Here is a 20956-nt window from a genome sequence, read left to right as displayed (position 1 = left end):
AGGTTGTGTGGATGAGACTGGTCGAGCGTCACTGAGGCGAGCTGCGGTTGGTCGTCGCTGGTGTCTGAAGATGGAGAGCGTGGGGGGCCCAGGTCGTGGAATGTTGTCGGCGTCCATGCCCCGTGGGGAAGACAAGATGGCGGCGGCTGAAGATCCTGCGGGGGGCAAAATGGCGGCGCCCATGGGTCGCACGTTGCGGGGGCTGGACAAGATGGCGGCGCCCACTGGCCACTCGCGGTTCCGGGAGGTGAAGATGGCGGCGCCCACAGGCTGCGCGTGGACCGGGACGAAGATGGCGGCACCCATTGTGTGTGGGTCAGCGGGGAGGGGGCGATAGCGGCGACTGCGTGGGCCTGGCACACGCAGCGAAGTGGCCCTTTTTGCTGCAAGCCTTCCAAATGGCAGCGCGGGCCGGGCAGCGTTGGCGAGGGTGCTTCTGCTTGCGCAGAAGTAACATCGGCGACCCCCGGGGTGCACTGATTGGCGTGTGGCGCAAGTGTATTGGCTGGGTAAAGCCCCGGCTGGGGCGGCCGTTTGTGGGCTCCGCGATGGATAGGAGGGGTGGGCCGCGAGGCCGGAGGGGTAGGCCTGAGCATTACGTGAGGTGACCGCCATGGAGAGTGCTAGCTTCTTAGTCCTCGCTAGGTCGAGCGGGGCCCCTTCTAGCAGCCTTTGGCGAATGAGGCCCGACCCAATCCCCGTTACAAAAGCATCGTGCAAAAGAAGGTTAGAATGTTCGGTGGCTGTAACGGCCTGACAGTCACAGTCCCGGATGAGTGGGATTAGGGCCTGCCAGAAGTCTTCTATGGACTCACCAGGGAGTTGAGAGCGAGTGGTGAGTACATGCCTGGCGAAGAGTGTGTTCGCTTTCTGTGCGTAGTTTTCTTTGAGGAGCGCCATGGCGTCCGTGTAGTGCGGGGCGTCCTGGATCAGCGGAAACACGCTGGAGCTCAACCTTGAGTACAGGATCTGTATCTTCTGAGCCTCCATCAGAGGGGTGGTCGCTGAGTTGATATCGGCCTCGAAGCAGGCTGGCCAGTGATTAAAGTCCTTTCTGGTGTCGCTCGATTGCGGATCCAGCTGCAGGCGGTCTGATTTGATTCGGAGGTCCATCTTCTAGAAAATCTTACTGCAATAAATTGATGCACGATCAATTGTACAAAGACTCAGTTTGGATACAACTGTGGTTTTATTGCAGTAAGGTGTGTGGCCTCCCACAGCAGCTGGCCAAATGGCTGCTGAATAGAGGACACGCATATTTATACTCCTACTGGGTGAAGCCCAGTGGGACTACCTGCGAACCTGTAGTACAGGTTCCTGTCCTACCTTACATCACCTAATATAGGTGCAACAGTGGTTTACCACAAACAGTGACGACACTTCAAAAGGCACTTCATTGTCTGCATACATCCTGGGTGGGATTATCCGACCCCCCGGCGGGTCGGAGAATCGCCGGGGGCTGGCGTGAATCCCCCCCCCCCGGCGATTCTCCAACCCGCGATGAGCCGAAGTCCCGCTGCTGGAATGCCTGCGAGAATCAAACCACCTCTCTTACCGACGGGACAAGGCGGCGCGGGCGGGCTCCGGGGTCCTGGGGGGGTGATCTGGCCCAGGGGGGGGTGCCCCCACGGTGGCCTGGCCCGCGATCAGGGCCCACCGATCCACGGGCAGGCCTGTGCCATGGGGGCACTCTTTTCCTTCCGCCTTCGCCATGGTCTCCACTATGGCGGAGGCGGAAGTGACCCCCTCCACTGCGCATGCGCGGGGATGCCGTGAGCGGCCGCTGACGCTCCCGCGCATGCGCCGCCCGGCAAAGTCATTTCCGCGCCAGCTGGCGGGGCACCAGAGGCCTTTCCCGCCAGCTGGCGGGGTGGAAATCAGTCCGGCGCGGGCCTAGCCCCTCAAGGCGAGGGCACGGCCCCTCAAGATGCGGAGGATTCCGCACCTTTGGGGCGGCGCGATGCCGGACTGATTCGCGCCGCTTTTGGCGTCGGTCGGCGGACATCGCGCCGATTGCGGAGAATTCCGCCCCTGGTGTCCGTGAAAAGCACCATATAAATGCAAGTCTTTACAATCTTTTAGCTTCTTCGGTATTCTTTCACACCTTATGTAATCCGACGCAGTTTGGCCAGCAGAGAGTGAAGAGCGCCTCCGATACTACTCCTGATGCCTTTCCAGTTGACAGCAGGAGTAACAACAGGAGTAACAGGGAAGCTCAATCACTTTTCCAGCCATCCTCACCGCTCCCTGAGGAAAGCAGCTTCTCCCGAATTCTTCATCGAAGCAATGATCGCCTTATCTTCGTCTCCCCTCGTTCTGGTCTCACCCACAAGTGGAAACACCTTCTCTGCGTCTACTTGCATTTACATCGCATTTTTAATAACCTTCGGACATGCCATACAAGCCGGTTAAGTATTGTCGAGGCTCGTCATTGTTGCAATGAGTATTACCATGGTAGCCGATTTGTGAGCGGTACGATCCCGAAAAGCAGCAGAATGATAACGGAGCAGGGTGGAAAAAGCTGGGATTATTCTCCCTTAAACCAGAGAAAACTACAGTGAGATTTAAGAAAGTTGTTCAAAATTACTTTGTGTTTGACAGTGTTTTAAAACTATTTCACAGGAGTGGGCATCATTGGCTAAATTACATCCCTAATTACTCTTGAGAATCATAGAATCCTTACACTGCAGAAGGTGAAGATTCAGTACATCAAGTCTGCACCAACCTTCTGAAAGAGCATTTTACCCAGGCCCACTCCCCCCGCCCTATCCCCATAACCCCACCTAACCTGCATATCTTTGGACACTAAGGGGCAATATAGCACGGCTGATCCACCTAACCCTCTGTGGGATTGTGGGAGGAAACCGGAGCACCCGGAGGAAACCCACACGGGCACGGGGAGAACGTGCAAACTACACACAAACAGTGACCCAAGGCCGGGAATCGAACCCGGGTCCCTGGCGCTGTGAGGCAGCAGTGCTAACCACTGTGCGAGGAAAGAAGGCGGTGGTGAGCTGCCTTCTTGAACCGCTGCAGTCCATGTGGTGTAGGTACACCCACTGTGCTGTTAGGGAGGGAGTTCCAGGATTTTGACCCAGCGACAGTGAAAGGACGGCCGATATATTTCCAAGTCAGGATGGTGAGTGGGTCGAAGGGGAGCTTGCAGGCGGTGGTGTTCCCATCTGTCTGTTGCCCTTTCCTGGACTGAATGGAAAGGGGTTTTGAGAGTGTTTACAATGGGAGTGAACGGATAGGTGTTTGCACCAATGGGATTGCTGTAATGGGAGTGATTGAAGATGTTTTGCGCCTATAGAATTCTATACAAGGCGAGTGAATGGGTAAACTTTGCTCCCTTGGGATTCAATAGATTAGGAGTTAAAAGGAATGGATGAGGGTCATTGGAATTCTGTATGTTGGGAATGAACAGGAATGTAATGTCACCATTACGATGTATTGATCAGCAGCTGACTTTAACGTCCTTTGCAGTGTAACCCATGTCCATTTCCATTCATTCAATCAGCTGAACAAAACATACTGCCGTGTAAGAAGGAAGAGCTACAATGTGGGAATGGCTTGTGTCTCCTCAACTGGTTGCGTTGTCACTACAGGAAGGACTGTGGCCGAGAGTATACCTCCATCAAGTTAATATGTTCAAGTAAGTTGTGCCTTTGAAACTACTTCACACAGTGTGCACCAGAAATCACCCACAGCAAAGCTTAATCAGGGACCCATCCTTCTCATAGTCCTGTTCTCGCTTTCCTCATTGACACAATTAACTTTTTACCTCGTCCTTTTGAGTATTTCCCCTCCCAATTAACCCTCTCACCTCCTCTCCCAAATGTGCTGAGGTTTGCTGGGGTAGGGATCTCACGAGTACCATTTGCAGCCAACACCTTGGCCAAGTGGCCGTTCACCTGGCCTGAATCTTCCAACTCTGGGCTGGTAGTTCCATTGTCTTGTAGATAACTTGGGTGGGATGAAGGCTGATGCACTGTCAATTACGACGAGACGAGAGTAGAATGTAATCGAGGCTTTATTACACAGAGATGTGTGGCCTCCTACAGCAGCTTAAGAAATGGCTGTTCGGAGAGCATACACATTTATACTCCGCCTCCTGGGCGGAGCCAACAGGCAGGGTTCTACCCCCGTACCTGTAGTACTGAGGCCTTACCGTAATACCCATATATACAATATAATACAACAGTGGTGACTACCACATTCACCCCCTGTTAAAAATGAGTCCAGCGGGAGTGGTGGAAAACTATATACAGACAGATTGGTTTTAAAATTACAGAGAAGGTTACAAATTTAGACGATCGGGTGCCTTGATCTGTCGTTGAGAACGCCGCAGTGCTGGTGGCGACTCAGGCGTCAGCTTGGTCTTCGGTGACTCCGGGAGCGTGTCGAAATCCTCTTCATCTCCGGGTGGGAGCAAGGGGAGGACGGATTGTCCAGGAGCGGGGGCTGCACTGGGGGAGGGGAGGGTGGCGCCGGGGCAGAGGGGTGTGGGGACCCAGCTGGTGTCAGATTCCTGAGGGAGACTGTGTCTCGGCGGCCGTCGGGGTACGCTACGTAGGCGTACTGAGGGTTCGCATGGAGTAGCTGTACTCTCTCAACCAATGGGTCCGCCTTGTGGAGCCGCACGTGCTTGCGGAGGAGAACGGGCCCTGGAGCTGCCAGCCACGTTAGGAGCGAAACCCCGGAAGTGGACCTCCTGGGGAAGGCAAAGAGACGTTCATGGGAGGTTTCGTTAGTCGCAGTGCAAAGGAGCGACTGAATGGAATGAAGTGCATCGGGGAGGACCTCCTGCCAGCGGGAGGCCGGGAGATTTCTGGACCGTAGGGCCAGCTGGACGGCCTTCCAGACCGTCCCATTCTCCCCCTCCATCTACCCGTTTCCTCGGGGGTTGTAGCTGGTCGTCCTGCTCGAGGCAATGCTCCTGTTGAGCAGGTACTGGCGCAGCTCCTCGCTCATAAATGAGGATTCCCGGTTGCTATGGACGTAGGCGGGGAAACCGAACAAAGCGAAGGTGGTGTTGAGGGCTTTGATGGCGGTGGCAGACGTCATATCGGGGCATGGGACGGCGAAGGGGAATCGGGAATGCTCGTTGACCACATTAAGAAAGTACGTGTTGCGGTCAGTGGAGGGGAGGGGCCCTTTGAAGTCCATCCTGAGGCGTTCAAAGCAATGGGAGGCCTTCACCAGGCGCGCACAGTCTGGCCGGTATAAGTGCGGTTCACACTCCGCGCAGACCTGGCAGTCTCTGGTGACAGCCCTGACTTCCTCGATGGAGTAGGGTGATGCACGATCAATTGCACAAAGACTAAAGTTGGGTACAACTGTGGCTTTATTACAGTCAGATGCGTGGCCTCCTGCTGCAGCTGGCGAAATGGCAGGGCACTGGAGGTCATGCATATTTATACAGTTCTCCGTGGGCGGAGCCAGCCGGCAGGAGCTACCGGCGAACCTGTAGTGCAGGTCCTACCTTACATCTCCTATTACAGTGGTTCACCACATTCACCCCCCGTTAAAAATGAGTCCGGCGGGGGTGACATGAAACTGTATACAATTAGTGCAATTATGTACAGAGGTAGGGAAAGAAAAGTCCACGTTGACGGTCCGGAGTCCGTCAAAGGTTCAGCCGGTCCGGTGCTTTGGTGCTTCGTTGGGAGCGGCGTAATGGTGGCGGCGAAGTCGGTGCTGGCGGTAGGGAGGTGGCACCGATGGCGGGGGTGGCGGTGCTGATGTTGGTCAGTCATCGGGGAACTCCGGGAGCGTGCAGAAGTCCTCTTTGTCCTCTTGTGCGGAAAAGGGGAGGGGTGGTGGTCTGGTGGGGTCAATATTGGCGGCGCGGTGGGAGCTGGGGGGGGGGGGGCGGGGGCGCATTGGTGGAGGTGTGTGTTGGGGTGGAGCCTGACGGTGCCAGGTCCCTGAGTCAGACAGTATCTTGGCGGCCGTCGGGGGACTCAACGTTGGCATATTGAGGGTTTGCGTGGAGCAGGTGAACCCTGTCCACCAAGGGGTCCGCCTTGTGGAGTCGGACATGCCTACGGAGAAGGACCGGTCCTGGAGCAGCGAGCCAAGTTGGGAGCGACACCCCAGATGTGGACTTCCCTGGGGAAGGTAAAAACACGTTCATGGGGTGTGTTATTAGTGGCGGTGCAGAATAGTGACCGGATGGAGTGTAGAGCGTCAGGGAGGACCTCCTTCCAGCGAGAGGCTGGGAGGTTCCTGGACCGTAGGGCCAGCTGGACGGCCCTTCAAACCGTCCCACTCTCCCGTTCTACTTGCCCGTTTCCCCGGGGGCTGTAGCTGGTCATCCTGCTGGAGGTTATACCCCTGCTGAGCAGGAACTGACGCAGCTCATCGCTCATGAATGAGGATCCCCTGTCACTGTGGATATAGGCGGGGAAACCAAACAGAGCGAAAATGGTGCTGAGGGCCTTGATGACGGTGGCAGACGTCATATCGGGGCATGAGATGGCGAAGGGGAATCTGGAGTACTCATCGACCACACTGAGAATGTACGTGTTATGGTCGGAGGAGGGTAGGGGCCCTTTGTAATCCACGCTGAAGCGTTCAAAGGGGCGGGAAGCCTTCACCAGGCACGCACGGTCTGGCCGGTAGAAGTGCGGCTTGCACTCCGCACAGACCTGGCAGTCCCTGGTGACTGTCCTTACTTCCTCGACGGAGTAGGGCAGATTGCGAGTTTTGACCAGATGGTACAATCGAGTGACCCCCGGGATATAGGCTGTCGTGTAGGGCCCGGAGTTGGTCCACTTGTGCGCTGGCAGTTGTACCTCGGGAGAGGGTGTCTGGGGGCTCGTTGAGTTTACCGGGGCAAAAGAAGATCTCGTAATTATAGGTGGAGAGCTCGATTCTCCACCGCAAGATTTTATCATTTTTGATCTTGCCCCGCTGTGTGTTATTGAACATGAAGGCTACCGACTGTTGGTCCATAAGGAGAGTGAATCTCTTACCAGCCAGGTAATGCCTCCAATGCCGCACAGCTTCAACGATAGCTTGGGCCTCCTTTTTGACGGATGAGTGTCGAATTTGAGAGGCATGAAGGGTGCGGGAAAAGAATGCCAGGCGTGTATCTCCAAACATGTTTTCTTTGCATTTTTCTCCACCCTTGCTAACCTAGTCTGTGTCTGCTGGAACATTTGTGTGTTTTCTAGTCAATGAATGGTGTTTACATTGTGAAACAATTTGTGGTGATCACTTGTGGCGTGTGGATATTTACACCCTCAGGCAGCACAGATCCTCCAGATTTGCAGAGAGTGAAATAAAGACACACAATTTGTGGTGGAATCGCCCCAGACGGTCTGGCAGCCTCTGTTGGCACAGAAACAAAGTTAACATTTCGGAACAGTGACCTTTGGCCTTTGCCTCCATGTCTACTTCCTTGGCCAAAATTCCTCTTCCCGCACACCATCATAGAATTTACAGTGCAGAAGGAGGCCATTTGGCCCATCAAGTCTGCGTCGGCCCTTGGAAAGAGCACCCCACTTAAGCCCACACCGCCATCCTATCCCCGCAACCCAGAAATCCCATCCCTTTTTTGGACACTAAGGGCAATTTATCACGGCCAGTCCCCCATAACTGCACATCTTTGGACTGTGGGAGGAAACCGGAGCACCCGGAGGAAACCCACGCACACACGGGGAGAACGTGCAGACTCCACACAGACAGCGACCCAAGCCGGGAATCGAACCTGGGACCCTGGAGCTGTGAAGCAACTGTGCTAACCACTGTGCTTGACTCATTCTATCTCCAGAAATCCTGCTCCACCTGGACACCCTCCCTTGCTAGATCCTTTTACCGGGAACGGCCAGTGCGACATCAGCCACCTTAATTTCTCTACTTCCATCACAAACTCTGACCCACCGTCATCGGACTCACGGCACTCTGTTCTCTCAGGTCCAGATGTGAGATAGTTGTTGAACCCGCTGAGAAGGGAAGCACTGTTGCTGTTAGTGGAACACGTCTCTACATTGTGGAGGCTTAAGGCCGACTCTTTAGCACCTCTTCCAACCTACCCGGTGATTCCACCACCAAACATCAAGTTATCATCTTCCAGACTGTCACTGACCTCATCGCCTCTCGATAGCTTCCCTCCATGACCTCTAACCTTTGCCCTCAAAACTGCGCACAGCCTCCTTTAACCTCCTTCCCCAGGCCCACAAACAGGGCTGCCCTGAAACACACAACACTTTCTGACAGATTAGACCTTCCTATTCTGAATATTTATTCCCCTTTTTCCCAGTCCCTGCCCCAGAGACGTGGGCAACCCCCCTGACACGCTTTGGTCACTTTAACCTTTAACCTTTCCAGTTTCCTGGCGCCAACTGGCTTCTCTTTATCACGACTGTCCAATCTTCTATGCCCACGTCCTCATTAGGATGGTCTGAGGCATCGCCACCGCTCTCCTCCACATGACTGAACGTTGAAAGACGGCGCCTCTAATTCTACTCACTTCCTCCAAATTCGAGTGGCTGAATTATCTGGCCCTTCTTGCCAGCGGGCTCTCCCGGTCCCCCTCACGGTGAACCATGGCTGGTTCCCCGGCGGCAGGGCCGGCGAACAACGGGAAACGCCGTAGACATCAGCGGGGCAGGAAGATCCCACCGCCAGCCAGTGGCGTACTGCCTCTGCTGCTGGTTGACATGCAGCGAGGAGTGGAGGGGGGGGGGGGAGCTCAGAATCCCACCCGGTGTGTCGCTATGGATACCCGAGGTGGTCCTAGCTTTTCCTGCCATTTTGTGAAGCATTCTTTGTCCCAGTCCTACTTAGGTCCTACTCTCAACTTTGCTTTCGAGCACATTAATGACGAAATCAATGGTGTTTCCTGCCCTCAACCTGAACTGGAAAATGTCATCAACTTTGCTTCCAATTTCCACCCACAGCAGGTCCATCTCCGACACTTACCTTCCCTTCGCTGTCTCCATGTCTCATAAGCTTTCAACAAATATCCACTTTAAGCCTCTCAGTCACCTTGATCACACTTTCTCACACTCTGATTCCTCTGGGAACTCTATTCTGTTCTCCCAGTTCCTTCCGCTCCATGACACCTGTTCTGACAATGCCCTCTCCCGCACTAACTCTCCTGATGGCCGTTCCTTTTCTTGTTCCTCAACCAAGGATTTTCTGCCACTGCGATTTGTCCGTCCCATTTCCCACACCTCTGCCCTCACACCTTCCCCTCCTTCCCAAAACCACAACAAAACTCCTCATCTTCCAACTCACCTGTCGCCACATTCAATCCTCGGCCTCCAGCATGATGCCTCCATGAAACATAAGTAGAATCTATAGAATCCCCATTTGTAGCCCACAGTGAGTCTGAACCGAATCAATTGATACACGATCAATTACACTCAAAGAAGAGGTTATAACATAACTGAAGGCTTTAATCGAATAGAACTGTTCTCCAGCAGCTTCGGTACAGAAAGTGAGGGCTGCTGGGACGGCACCGGTTCTTATACCCCGCCTGTCAAGGCGGAGCTACATACAAACAGCCAACGGTAAACTCCTAGGTTTCACCAATGGCCTTCGGCCTCTTGGGTACTGTAATACCTGATAATACCACATCAGTGAAAAGAAAATTTGGTTTATTGCAGTGCAGTTATAATTACAGTTGGTCCATACCTGGCCGAATTTATACAGATCTTAATCATGAATAATCTAGGCCTCCCTCCCCCTAGCAGAGGAGCTTGTATTCGAAGAGACTCAAGGGAGACTGATTGCTCCAATCCCATAGGTCTCATACGGGTTTTAACACCCCACAGTGCATACAGAGGCCATTTAGCCTATCGTCTTTGTACCGACCCTTCGAAAGAGCACTCTACCCAAGCTCACTCCCCCGCTCCATCCCTGTAACCCCCCCACACATTGGTCATCACCAATCCACCTAACCTTCACGTCTTTGGACTGTGGGAGGAAACCGGAGCACCCGGAGGAAACCCACACAGACACGGGGAGAACGTGCAGACTCCGCACGAACAGTCGCCCGAGGTCGGAATCGACCCCGGGTACCCAGCGCAGTCGGGCCACAGATCTGACCACCGTGCCGACATACCCACCCCTCTGCTTTGCTCCACCATTCTGAGGGAAACGTTTCCTCCCTCAGACCCAGGCCCATGTCAGGAAAGAGTTCCGTTCCCCAGCATTCGAGTTAGAATTGGTGTTTCAATTGCGTTTATCGTTTAATAGATTTCACTTGATGTTTAAATAGACTGCACTGTAGGAATAATGGGGATATCAGGTGGCACTGGGGGAGTTGATGGAGAAGTGGTATCTGCTCAGAATAAACCTGGATTTGATGATGTCTAGGCTTATTGACAGAGCTGCCTTTGGAACTAAACATTCCACTCCTCAGTCACCCCCCACACCCCCTCCCATTCACCTGGAACCGGCAGTGGCCGGAAGTACAACACCTGCCCTTTCACCCCCTCACTTCACCACCCAGGACCCTGAACACTTTTTCCTGCAGGTGGAACAGCGATTTACCTGTACTCCTTTCAACTGATGATAGGTCAATGACTGTTTCGCTCTCCGCAGAGACTGGTGGACCGGCTGATTGTTTTCCAGCATGTTCGATCCCATTCCAGAATTGCTGCAGCCACGGTATTCTGCTTTTTATTTAAGAGCAACAGAGTGTCTCGTACAACGCTAACTGTCAGCTTTTTCCAGCTGGCATCCGTGAGCCAGAAAGCTACAGGGGGTCCACACCAGGGGCGTCATTCTCCGACCCCCCAGAGGGTCGGAGAATGGCCGTTGGCCGCCGTGAATCCCGCCCCCGCCGGTTGCCGAAGTCTCCGAAGGGAGAAAAGTCGGCGGGGCGTTCATGGCGCCGCTGCCGTCGGAGAATGTCACGGGTCTGCGCAAGGCAGCCGATTTTCGGCCTGCCGATATTCTCCCTTCCGGATGGGCCGAAGTCCCGTCGACGTGATGACCGTTCACATCGACGTAAATTAAACCTCCTTTTCATCGGCGTGACCCGGTGCTCCAGGTTCACGCCGACCAGCGTGGAGGTGAGTGACGGCCTGGGGGGTTGGCTCTGGGCAGGCGATGGCGTGGCCGCAGTCTGAATGCGTGACGAGAGGTGTGTCTCGGGTTGTGTGTGTGTGTGTGTGTGTGCGGCGGGGGGGTGGTTAGAATAGGCTGGGCTCCAGGGGAGTGCCGGGAGGGGGTCCGTGCCGGGGAGGGGGATGGGGGGGGGTCCGTGCCGGGGTGGAGGTTGGGGGGGGTCTGTGCCGGGGAGGGGGATGGGGGGTCCGTGCCGGGGTGGAGGTTGGGGGGGGGGGTCTGTGCCGGGGAGGGGGATGGGGGGTCCGTGCCGGGGTGGAGGTTGGGGGTGTCCGTGCCAGGGAGGGGGATGGGGGGTCCGTGCCGGGGAGGGGGATGGGGGGTCCGTGCCGGGGAGGGGGATGGGGGGTCCGTGCCGGGGTGGAGGTTGGGGGGGGGGTCCGTGCCGGGGTGGAGGTTGGGGGGGGGGTCCGTGCCGGGGAGGGGGATGGGGGGTCCGTGCCGGGGTGGAGGTTGGGGGGGTCCGTGCCGGGGTGGAGGTTGGGGGGGGTCCGTGCCGGGGAGGGGGATGGGGGGTCCGTGCCGGGGAGGGGGATGCGAGGGCAAGTGAGTTGGTCCACCTGGCCAGGTGCCAGCCTCCAACAGTTGGACCCATGCGGTCCATGCCACCTGGCTGGGGGGAGGAGGGGATATGGGCAATGACGACATGTCGCCGTTCCCCTCCCCCCCACCAGGCCGTCATGTTTTCCGATCATCCAGCGATGTTGGCCGCCGTGGCGGCAGCCGCTCATGTCTATGTTGCCCTGGATGAGGAGGAGGAGGAGGAGCGTGCCACAGAGGCGGCGCAGGCTGCCGCGGAGGGGCAGGCGGCAGCCGCCCAGGCTGGAGGGACACCTGACCGACAGGACGAGGAGGAGGAGGAGGAGGAGGAGGAGGAGGAGCGTGCCAGAGAGGCGGCGCAGGCTGCCGCAGAGGGACAGGCGGCAGCCGCCCAGGCTGGAGGGACACCTGACCGACAGGACGAGGAGGGGGAGGAGGACGTCGCGGCCCCACGGCAACGGAGGCACCCGAGGGCGCCCCGTGTGTACCGGCACTGGCAGTCATACCAGGACCTCACGGACCGGGAATGCAGGAGGAGACTCCGGATGAGGCGGGAAACCGTGGCACACATCTGCCACCTGCTGGCACACCTGTCACCGCGTGGCACTGGCGGGGGACACCCTCTCCCCGTGTCCGTCAAGGTTACGGTGGCCCTGAACTTTTATGCAACGGGGTCATTCCAGGCACCGAGTGGGGACCTGTCCGGCATATCGCAGACATCGGTGCATCGGTGCATCCGGGCAGTGACAGATGCCCTATATGCCATGGCGCACCGCTACATCCGCTTCCCCGTGGACCGGGCCAGCCAAGATGCCCGGGCCGTGGGCTTCTCTGCCGTGGCCGGATTCCCCATGGTCCAGGGCGCGATCGATGGGATGCACGTCGCCGTGCGGCCACCTGCAGATAACAGGGCCGTGTTCACCAATAGGAAGGGGACCTATTCGATGAACATACAGGTGGTCTGCGACCACCGCATGATGATCCTGCACGTCTGCGCCCGTTACCCAGGCAGTGTACACGACTCATACGTGTTGTCGCGGTCATCCATCCCCGGCATGTACGAGGGACGCCATCCCCGGCTGAGGGGCTGGTTGCTGGGCGACAGGGGCTACCCATTGCGATCGTGGCTGATGACGCCTATACGGAGGCCACGCAATGAGGCGGAGAACCGCTACAATGATGCCCATGTAGCGACAAGGGGAGTGATAGAGAGGTGCTTTGGCGTGCTGAAGATGCGTTTCAGGTGCCTGGACCTCTCTGCAGCACACCACATGGCCACTGGCGCCGATGCCCTCCAGTATCGGTCAGATAGGGTCGACCGCATCATTGTGGTGTGCTGCATCCTGCACAACATAGCCCAGCAGAGGGGCGATGTGCCGCAGGCAGAGGAGGGCGGAGTGGAGGAGCAGCAGGAAGAGGCGCAGTCCTCCCCAGATGAGGGGGATGGGGGTAATGGTCAGGGCAGGCGGGGTAGACACAGGCGGGTGGCTGTCCACCGTTACCGGCTGGCCCAGCGGGCACGGGACAGACTGATAGACGCCCGCTTCACTGACTAGATGGGCGTGGGAATCAGGTAGTCTGGCCACAGACCGCACACCATGGCAACAGCCGACCACCCACACCCCCCACCCATCCACCCACCCAGCACCCTCACCCCCCTCCCCAACCCCACCCACCCCACCCGCATGCACACCACCCCCCCCCATTGCCGATCCACCTGCGGCACAATGGGCCGGGCTCACACAGTTGCGGGTGGACGCGTGTCTATTGCAGGCCATGGAGGATGATGACAACCCGCCCTGCGGTGAGCTCCTGGCTCTACATCGTTGGACTATGTCTGACCCATGGCCACAGTACCACCATCCACCCGGACCATCCCTGCATGCGGCTGTGACACTGCAGCGCACGGTCCCGTCCTCTGCCCGGGGGGTGTTGATGGCGGCCCAGGGGGAAGGGGGCAGACTCACCTGGGGCTGAGGTAAGACCACCCCTCACACACACACTTGCGCTTAACGTACATGACACCCCCGCACGCTTTGGACAGAGCACAAAGGCAGCTTCTGTAGGTGTAGATTATCATAGAATTTACAGCGCAGAAGGAGGCCATTCGGCCCATCGAGTCTGCACCGGCTCTTGGAAAGAGCACCCTACCCAAGGTCAACACCGCCACCCTATCCCCATAACCCAGTAACCCCATCCAACACTAAGGGCAATTTTGGACACTGAGGGCAATTTATCATGGCCAATCCACCTAACCTGCACATCTTTGGACTGTGGGAGGAAACCGGAGCACCCGGAGGAAACCCACGCACACACGGGGAGGATGTGCAGACTCCACACAGACAGTGACCCAAGCCGGAATCGAACCTGGGACCCTGGAGCTGTGAAGCAATTGTGCTATCCACAATGCTACCGTGCTGCCAATGTAACATTGACTTTAATAACCAAAGGAGTTCATGCACGTGCCCTAGCCCCTAAAACTCATCTGTGCCCTGCACCCGTGCCAACCTACTCAGTGTCTAATTGTTTGGCCTTACGGGCCCTTTGACTACGTCTATGTGGTTCCCCAGACGGTACAGCAGAACTGGAGGTGGACTCCTGTGATTCCTGCCCTCTGACACTGGATCCCTTTGGCGGCCGTTTCCTGGGGCGTCCTGGCCTAGATGGGCCAGGCTGCGGCCCGGGCAACTGGGATGGCGAGCTGCCAGCCTGTCCTGCCCGTTGCCCACCCGATGCACCTGGGACGGAAGGGGGGGGAGTCCGAGGTGTCGCGGTGTACCGGGACCTCCCCTACAGGGGGAGCCAGGACGGACCACACCACCTCCTCCTCCCTCGGGGTGCCCGATGGCCCCCAGGCCTCTACATGGGTGGGGGATGCGAACGGACTGGCCATCCGACGCCCCCCCCGACATCTGGCGCTGCCAGTCCTGGAGGCCCGTGCTGGTATCGACAGGGGTCTGCAGGTTTGCAGCCATGGAGCCCAGGGGGTTGGCAAACCCTGTCTGTGACAGTGCGACGCTGGCTCGCACATGGCCACTGGCGCCGATGCCCTCAGCGATGGCCTGCAGAGACTGGGCCATGGCCTGCTGAGACTGGGCCATGGCCTGCGGAGACTGGGCTATGGCGTGAGCGCCTCTGCCATCTGGCGCTGGCACTGGCTCATGGCCTCCTGTGAGAGGGCAGCAATTTCCTGGGCCACAGACGCCGCCTGCACGGAAAGCCCCAGGCCTCGCAAACCGTCCCCCATGCCTGACACGGTCGCACCCATTGCCTCCACCGCGGACGCCACCCGTGCGGTGTCAGCTTGGGTGGCACGCATGACCGGCACCACTCCCAGCTCCTGGACGCGGGTGGACTCCTCCACCTGCAACTGCAGCCGCCGCAAGCCGGCCGTCACCCTCTTCGCTCGTCTCCGGGTCGGTGGTTGCATCGGATCTATGTGTGGGTGTGGTAACTCCAGGAACCCGGGATCCATCTGGGCGGCAGATGTTCGCTTGGGCTGGGCTGCCCTCCGACCGCCCCGCCCCTCTGCTGCTCCTACCTCCACCTGCTGTACCGGGACGGCTGTGTTGTGCGCACCAGTGAGTGTACCAGACGCCTCATCACTAAAGTGCCCAACCGAGGTGAGTGTTTCTGCGATGGTGGAGGGTGTTGGTGACAGCAGTGGCGTTGTGTCGTGCTCTTCGTCCCACTCTGAGTCCATGGCACTTTGGGGTGGGGGTTCTTCTCCACCCATCCACTCGGAGTCACTGTCCGGTATTTCGTCTTCCTGGGTAGTGCTGTCCCGGGTAGGGGTGCCCTGGGCAGTGCTGTCCCGGGTAGTGGTGTCCCGGGTAGTGGTGTCCCGGGTAGTGGTGTCCTGGGTAGTGGTGTCCTGGGTAGTGGTGTCCTGGCTCGGATGTGACGGGGGCCTGTGGCTGCCCCCCTCGTCGCTGGGTGGTCGCTCCCGCATGTGACGGGGGTGTCGTCTCCCTGTTGCTCCATGTCTCTCCGTCTCCCGTGGCCTCCGAGGGGCATCCTGCGGGTGTCGCATGCTGGAGGGTGCGGGTCTCTCCGTGTCCCGTGGTGTGCGAGGGGCATCCTGCGGGCGTCGCATGCTGGAGGGTCCGGGTCTCTCCGTCTCCCGTGGCCTCCGAGGGGCATCCTGCGGGCGTCGCATGCTGGAGGGTCCGCGTCTCTCCGTGTCCCATGGCCTCCGAGGGATATCCTGCGGGTGTCGCATGCTGGAGGGTGCGGGTCTCTCCGTCACCCGTGGCCTCCGAGGGGCATCCTGCGGGCGGTCTGCATCTGCGGGGATGGGTGCCTGGACGTTTGGTCCTGCGATACACAATGAAGCATGCATGGTTAGACATCAGGCAGTGATCAGGTGATATGGGGGAGGGGGATATAGGGGAGGGGGGATATGGGGACAGGCTGTCGGTGGCTCACTTGCTACTACGCCCCCGACCTCTGCATCAGCAACCTCCCGGTCGTCAGGTCCGCCAGCCAGTTCCAGGGCCCTTTCCTCGTGTTCGGTCAGTGGCCTCTCATCAGCGGGGCCTCCTCCAGTCCTCACATGCTCCCTATTGTTGTGTGCGCGCTTATCCTGTTGGGGGGGGGTGGCAGGGGTAAAAGGCAACACTGTTAGGCAGGTATATGAATGCACGCCATCGGTTGCGCGTGCATTGCAGAGGTTAAGGTTAGGGCTGGATTCACTTGGGGATATGGGGGAGGGGGGGATATGGGGGAGGGGGATATGGGGGAGGGGGGGATATGGGGGATATGGGGGAGGAGAGATATGGGGGATATGGGGAGGGGGGATATGGGGAGGGGGGGATATGGGGGAGGGGGAGGGGGGGATATGGGGGAGGGGGATATGGGGGAGGGGGGATATGGGGTAGGGGGGATATGGGGAATATGGGAGAGGGGGGATATGGGGAGGGGGGATATGGGGGGTATGGGGAGGGGGGATATGGGGGAGGGGGGAGGGGGCATATGGGAAGGGGGGATATGGGGGAGGGGGGATTATGGGGGATATGGGGGAGGGTGGATATGGGGGAGGGGGGATATGGGGAGGGGGGATATGGGGGAAGGGGGGATATGGGGGAGGGGGGAAATGGGGGAGGGGCGGATATGGGGGAGGGGGGATATGGGTGATATGGGGGAGGGGGGATATGGGGGAGGCTCACCCTGCCTGCTCTGACGAGGTCGTTCACCTTCTTGTGGCACTGGGTGCCTGTCCGTGGTGTCAGGGCCGCAGCGGTGACGGCCTCTGCCACTTCCCTCCACAGACGCCGGCTGTGGCGTGGGGCAACTCTGCGGCCGTGCCCGGGATACAGGGCGTCCCTCCTCTGCTCCACCGCATCCAGGAGCGCCTCCACATCGCGTGACTCGAACCTCGGGGCTGAGCGACGGCCAGCCATCAAGTCGGGTGTTGCGGTCGGCTGTTCCGGTCGGGTGGGGGGGAGCAGCAAGGCCTTATGAGCCGTCACGCCGTGCAGCGCGTATGACGCTGCACGGCGTGAACCACTGCGCAAGCGCGGATCCCGTTACATCGCTGCTAACCCATTTCCGGCCGGAGACTTTCGACCCATTTTTCCGACGTGACGCAAGTCGGATTTGCGCCGTTTATTGCGCCGATCGGCGGACTTTCCGCCGATAACGGAGAATTTCGCCCCAGGAGTCCCAACACAAAAACCAAGCTGACATTACAATGTGGAAGCCTCGCATTGTCAAATCAAATCCCCAAACACAGAGTTGTATAAGACTCTGGTTCGAGCCCAGCTGCAGTACTGCGTTCAGCTCTGCACTCTGCTCCTCAAGCAGGACCTTGGAGAGGAGACTGCTGAGACTCAGAATTATACTGGGGCTAAACGAGGACAGGTTGTGTTGACTAGTCTTGTGCACCCTTGAGATTAAACGGTGTGCGAATCGAGGTATTTTGGATTATTAGCAGTGTTGAAAGGGGAGATAAAAGAAACAGAGCAAAGCATCCCAAGACGTTTCACAGGTAAGAGCCAGGTGAGATGTCACGGAAGGTGATTGAAAGCATTAGTCAGGGAGGTAGGTCTTAAGGAAGCCTTTAAGAGACAGAGAGGGGGAGAGAGGTTTAGTGAGGGAATTTCAGAGCTCAGGGTCTAAATAGCCAAAAGCATCGCCACCAATGGTGGATTGAAGGAAATTGGAGATGGAGGCTGGAATTAGATGAACGCACAGATTGCTGACTTTCTTACCTGGACGTTGATGAGTATCACTGGTATTACCTGTCATAGTGTATCTAATTAGTGTATCTAATTGTGTGCTCCCCAGACACATAGCATAGAAAAGTGAGCTACTGCAGGTGTGTGTGTGTGTGAAATAAATTAATGAAATAAATTAATTTTAGATTCTTTAATCCTTTCTTGTGCTAATCAGTACGACGCTCTGCATTTCATTAACCCACTTCCAAAGGTATTTGACCTGACAAGGCAACAGATTTCCTCCATGATTAAAAAACTTTAGTTAAAATGCTGCTAAAAATGGGCTAAGCAAATTTTGTATTAGATTCTCTGAGAAATTGTCGCATTTAAATATATTTTGCTGAAAGCATGCTTTAGAATCATGGGCGACATTCTCCGACCACCCGCCGGGTCGGAGAATCGCCGGGGGCTGGCGTGAATCCCGCCCCCGCCGGTTGCCGAAGTCTCCGGCACCGGATATTCGGCGGGGGCAGGAATCGCGCCGCGCCGGTTGGCGGGCCCCCCCCCCGCTCGATTCTCCGGCCCGGATGGGCCGAAGTCCCGCCGATAAATTGCCTGTCCCGCCGGCGTAAATTAAATCACCTACCTTACCGGCGGGACAAGGCAGCGCGGGCGGGCTCCAGGGTCCTGGGGGGGCGCGGGGCGATCTGACCCCGGGGGTGCCCCCACGGTGGCCTGGCCCGCGATCGGGGCCCACCGATCCGCGGGCGGGCCTGTGCCGTGAGGACACTCTTTCCCTTCCGCCTCCGCCACGGTCTCCACCATGGCGGAGGTGGAAGAGACTCCCTCCACTGCGCATGCGTGGGAAACTGTCAGCGGCCGTTGACGCTCCTGTGCATGCGCCGCCCGGAGATGTCATTTCCGCGCCAGCTGGCGGGGCACCAAAGGCCGTTTCCGTCAGCTGGCAAGGCGGAAATTCCTCCGGCGTCGGCCTAGCCCCTCAATGTTGGGGCTCGGCCCCCAAAGATGCGGAGCATTCCGCACCTTTGGGGCGGCACGATGCCCGTCTGATTGGCGCCGTTTTGGGCGCCAGACGGCGGACATCGTGCCGTTTCGGGAGAATTTCGCCCCTAATTTCTGAAACGGGATTCTCCGAACCCCCACCGGATTGGAGGGGGGGCAGCGCAAATCCCGCCCCGCCGCCGGCTGCCGAATTCTCCGGCGCCGGGGTTTTGGCGGGGGCGGGAATCACGTTGCGCCGGCCGCTGGCAGCACCTCCCCCGGCGATCCCCCAGCCCGCAATGGGCCGAGCGGCCACCCGTTTTCGGCCGGTCTCGCCGGCGTAAATCAAACCAGGTCCGTACCGGCGGGACCTGGCTCTACGGGCGGCCTGCAGAGTCCTCGGGGGGACGCGGGCGGATCTGGCCCTCAGGGGTGCCCTCACGGTGGCCTGGCCCGAGATCGGAGCCCACCGATCCGCGGGCGGGCCTGTGCCGGGGGGGCACTCTTTCCCTCCGCGCCGGCTGATGTCAACCTCCGCCATGGCCAGAGTGGAGAAGAACCCCCCCGCGCATGCGGCAACTCGCGCCGGCCGGCGCCAAACCCTACCGCGCCGACTGATGCAGCGCCAACCCTGCCGGCGCCGGCCTAGCCCCGGAAGGTGCAGAGGATTCCGCACCTTCCAGGCCGCCCGACGCCAGAGTGATTCACGCCACTGCTCGGAGCCGGGACCGCCTGCCCCGCCGGGTAGGGGAGAATCCCGGCCCAAATGTCTGGAACATTTGGGGCAGGATTCTCCGACCACCCGCCGGGTCGGAGAAACGCCGGGGGGGCGGCATGCATACCGCCCCGGCGCCGGCTGCCGAATTCTCCGGCACCCGGGTTTTTGGGGGGGGCAGGAATCGCGCCGGTCGGCGGCCCCCTCGGCGACCCTCCGGCCCGCGATGGGCCAAGCGGCCGCCCGTTTTCGGTGGTCCCATCGGCGTAAATCAAACCAGGTCTGTACCGGCGGGACCTGGCTCTACGGGCGGTCTGCAGAGTCCTCGAGGGGGGGCGTGGGAGATCTGGCCCTGGCGGGGGGGGGGGGGGGCGGGGGGGGGGGCACCACGGTGGCCTGGCCCGAGATCAGGGCCCACCGATCTGTGGGCGGGCCTGTGCCGTGGGGGCACTCTTTCCGTCCGCGCTGGCGTGGAGAAGAACCCCCCCTGCACATGCGCTGGGATGATGCCAGCACACGCTGGCGCTCCCGCAGAGCAGAGAGAGAGAGAGCGCTGCTTCCACCCTGAGCGTCTAGTGGCTTCTCCTGGGTTCTTTTCGAAAATCCCCACCCGGCAGGAACCAATCGCTGTCAGTTGCCGGGCAGAATACCATTGGCCACCAGCCAACCAATCGAAACAAACCCCTCCAATCTTTTAGGTGCCATGAAGTCTGGGTTCTTCTGCCCAAAACATGAAACTTTATAACACAGTGCACTATTTTGTCACTTTGAGTTCCTGACTTCTTCTGCTCGACATAAAGGTAAATCTCCATTAACGATCCATGGACCAAAAATTGTAAAGACAAACGGGATTCTCCCACCCGGCGGGGGGTTGGAGTATCCTGCGGGGGCGGGAATTTCCGCTATCCGGCGGGCGGGCCATACCGGCACCGAGGAGCGGCGGGAACCACTCCGGCATCGGGCCGCCCGGAAGGTGCGGAATCCTCCCCCGGGGCTAGATCCCCCACGCGCCCCCCCCGAGGATTCCGCAGGCCACCTGCGCAGCCAGGTCCCGCCAGTAAGGACCTTTGTTTGATTTATGTCAGCGGGACTGGCCGAAAATGGGTGGCCACTCGGCCCATCGAGGAGCGGAGACTCACCGGGGGAGTCACTGCCAACGGCCTCCGACCGGCACAACGCGATTCCAGCCCCCGCCGAAAAACCGCCGCCGGAGAATCCGGCAGCCGGCATCGGGGCGGGATTCACGCCGCCCCCCAGCGATTCTCTGGCCCGGCGGGGGGTCGGAGAATCCCGCCCATGAACTAAGGGAATCAATAGGAAGAGCTCTAACATCTCTAACATTAAGGTAAACAAAAAAATTCGAAATATTGCCTATTATTTTATAATTATAAAACTATAAAAGGGTTTGACAGGGTAGACATGCAGAAGGTGCTTCCACTTCTGGGCCAGACCA

General features: G+C 58.6%; 1 protein-coding gene across 2 annotated transcripts in view; it reads left to right on the top strand.

The window, feature by feature from the left end:
* The window catches only part of bean1 (brain expressed, associated with NEDD4, 1), a 214722-nt gene that overhangs the window by 69007 nt on the left and 124759 nt on the right, over nt 1-20956 (top strand). For both annotated transcript variants that reach the window (XM_072517817.1, XM_072517816.1), the window contains one exon: nt 3521-3655. In XM_072517817.1, coding sequence (XP_072373918.1) covers nt 3521-3655 — 135 coding nt within the window. The remainder of the gene's footprint in view (nt 1-3520; nt 3656-20956) is intronic.

Source organism: Scyliorhinus torazame, chromosome 10 (genome assembly GCF_047496885.1).
Source record: "Scyliorhinus torazame isolate Kashiwa2021f chromosome 10, sScyTor2.1, whole genome shotgun sequence".
NCBI lineage: Eukaryota > Metazoa > Chordata > Chondrichthyes > Carcharhiniformes > Scyliorhinidae > Scyliorhinus > Scyliorhinus torazame.
Note: the sequence above shows the minus strand (reverse complement) of the source record. Positions and strands in the feature narration are given on the sequence as shown.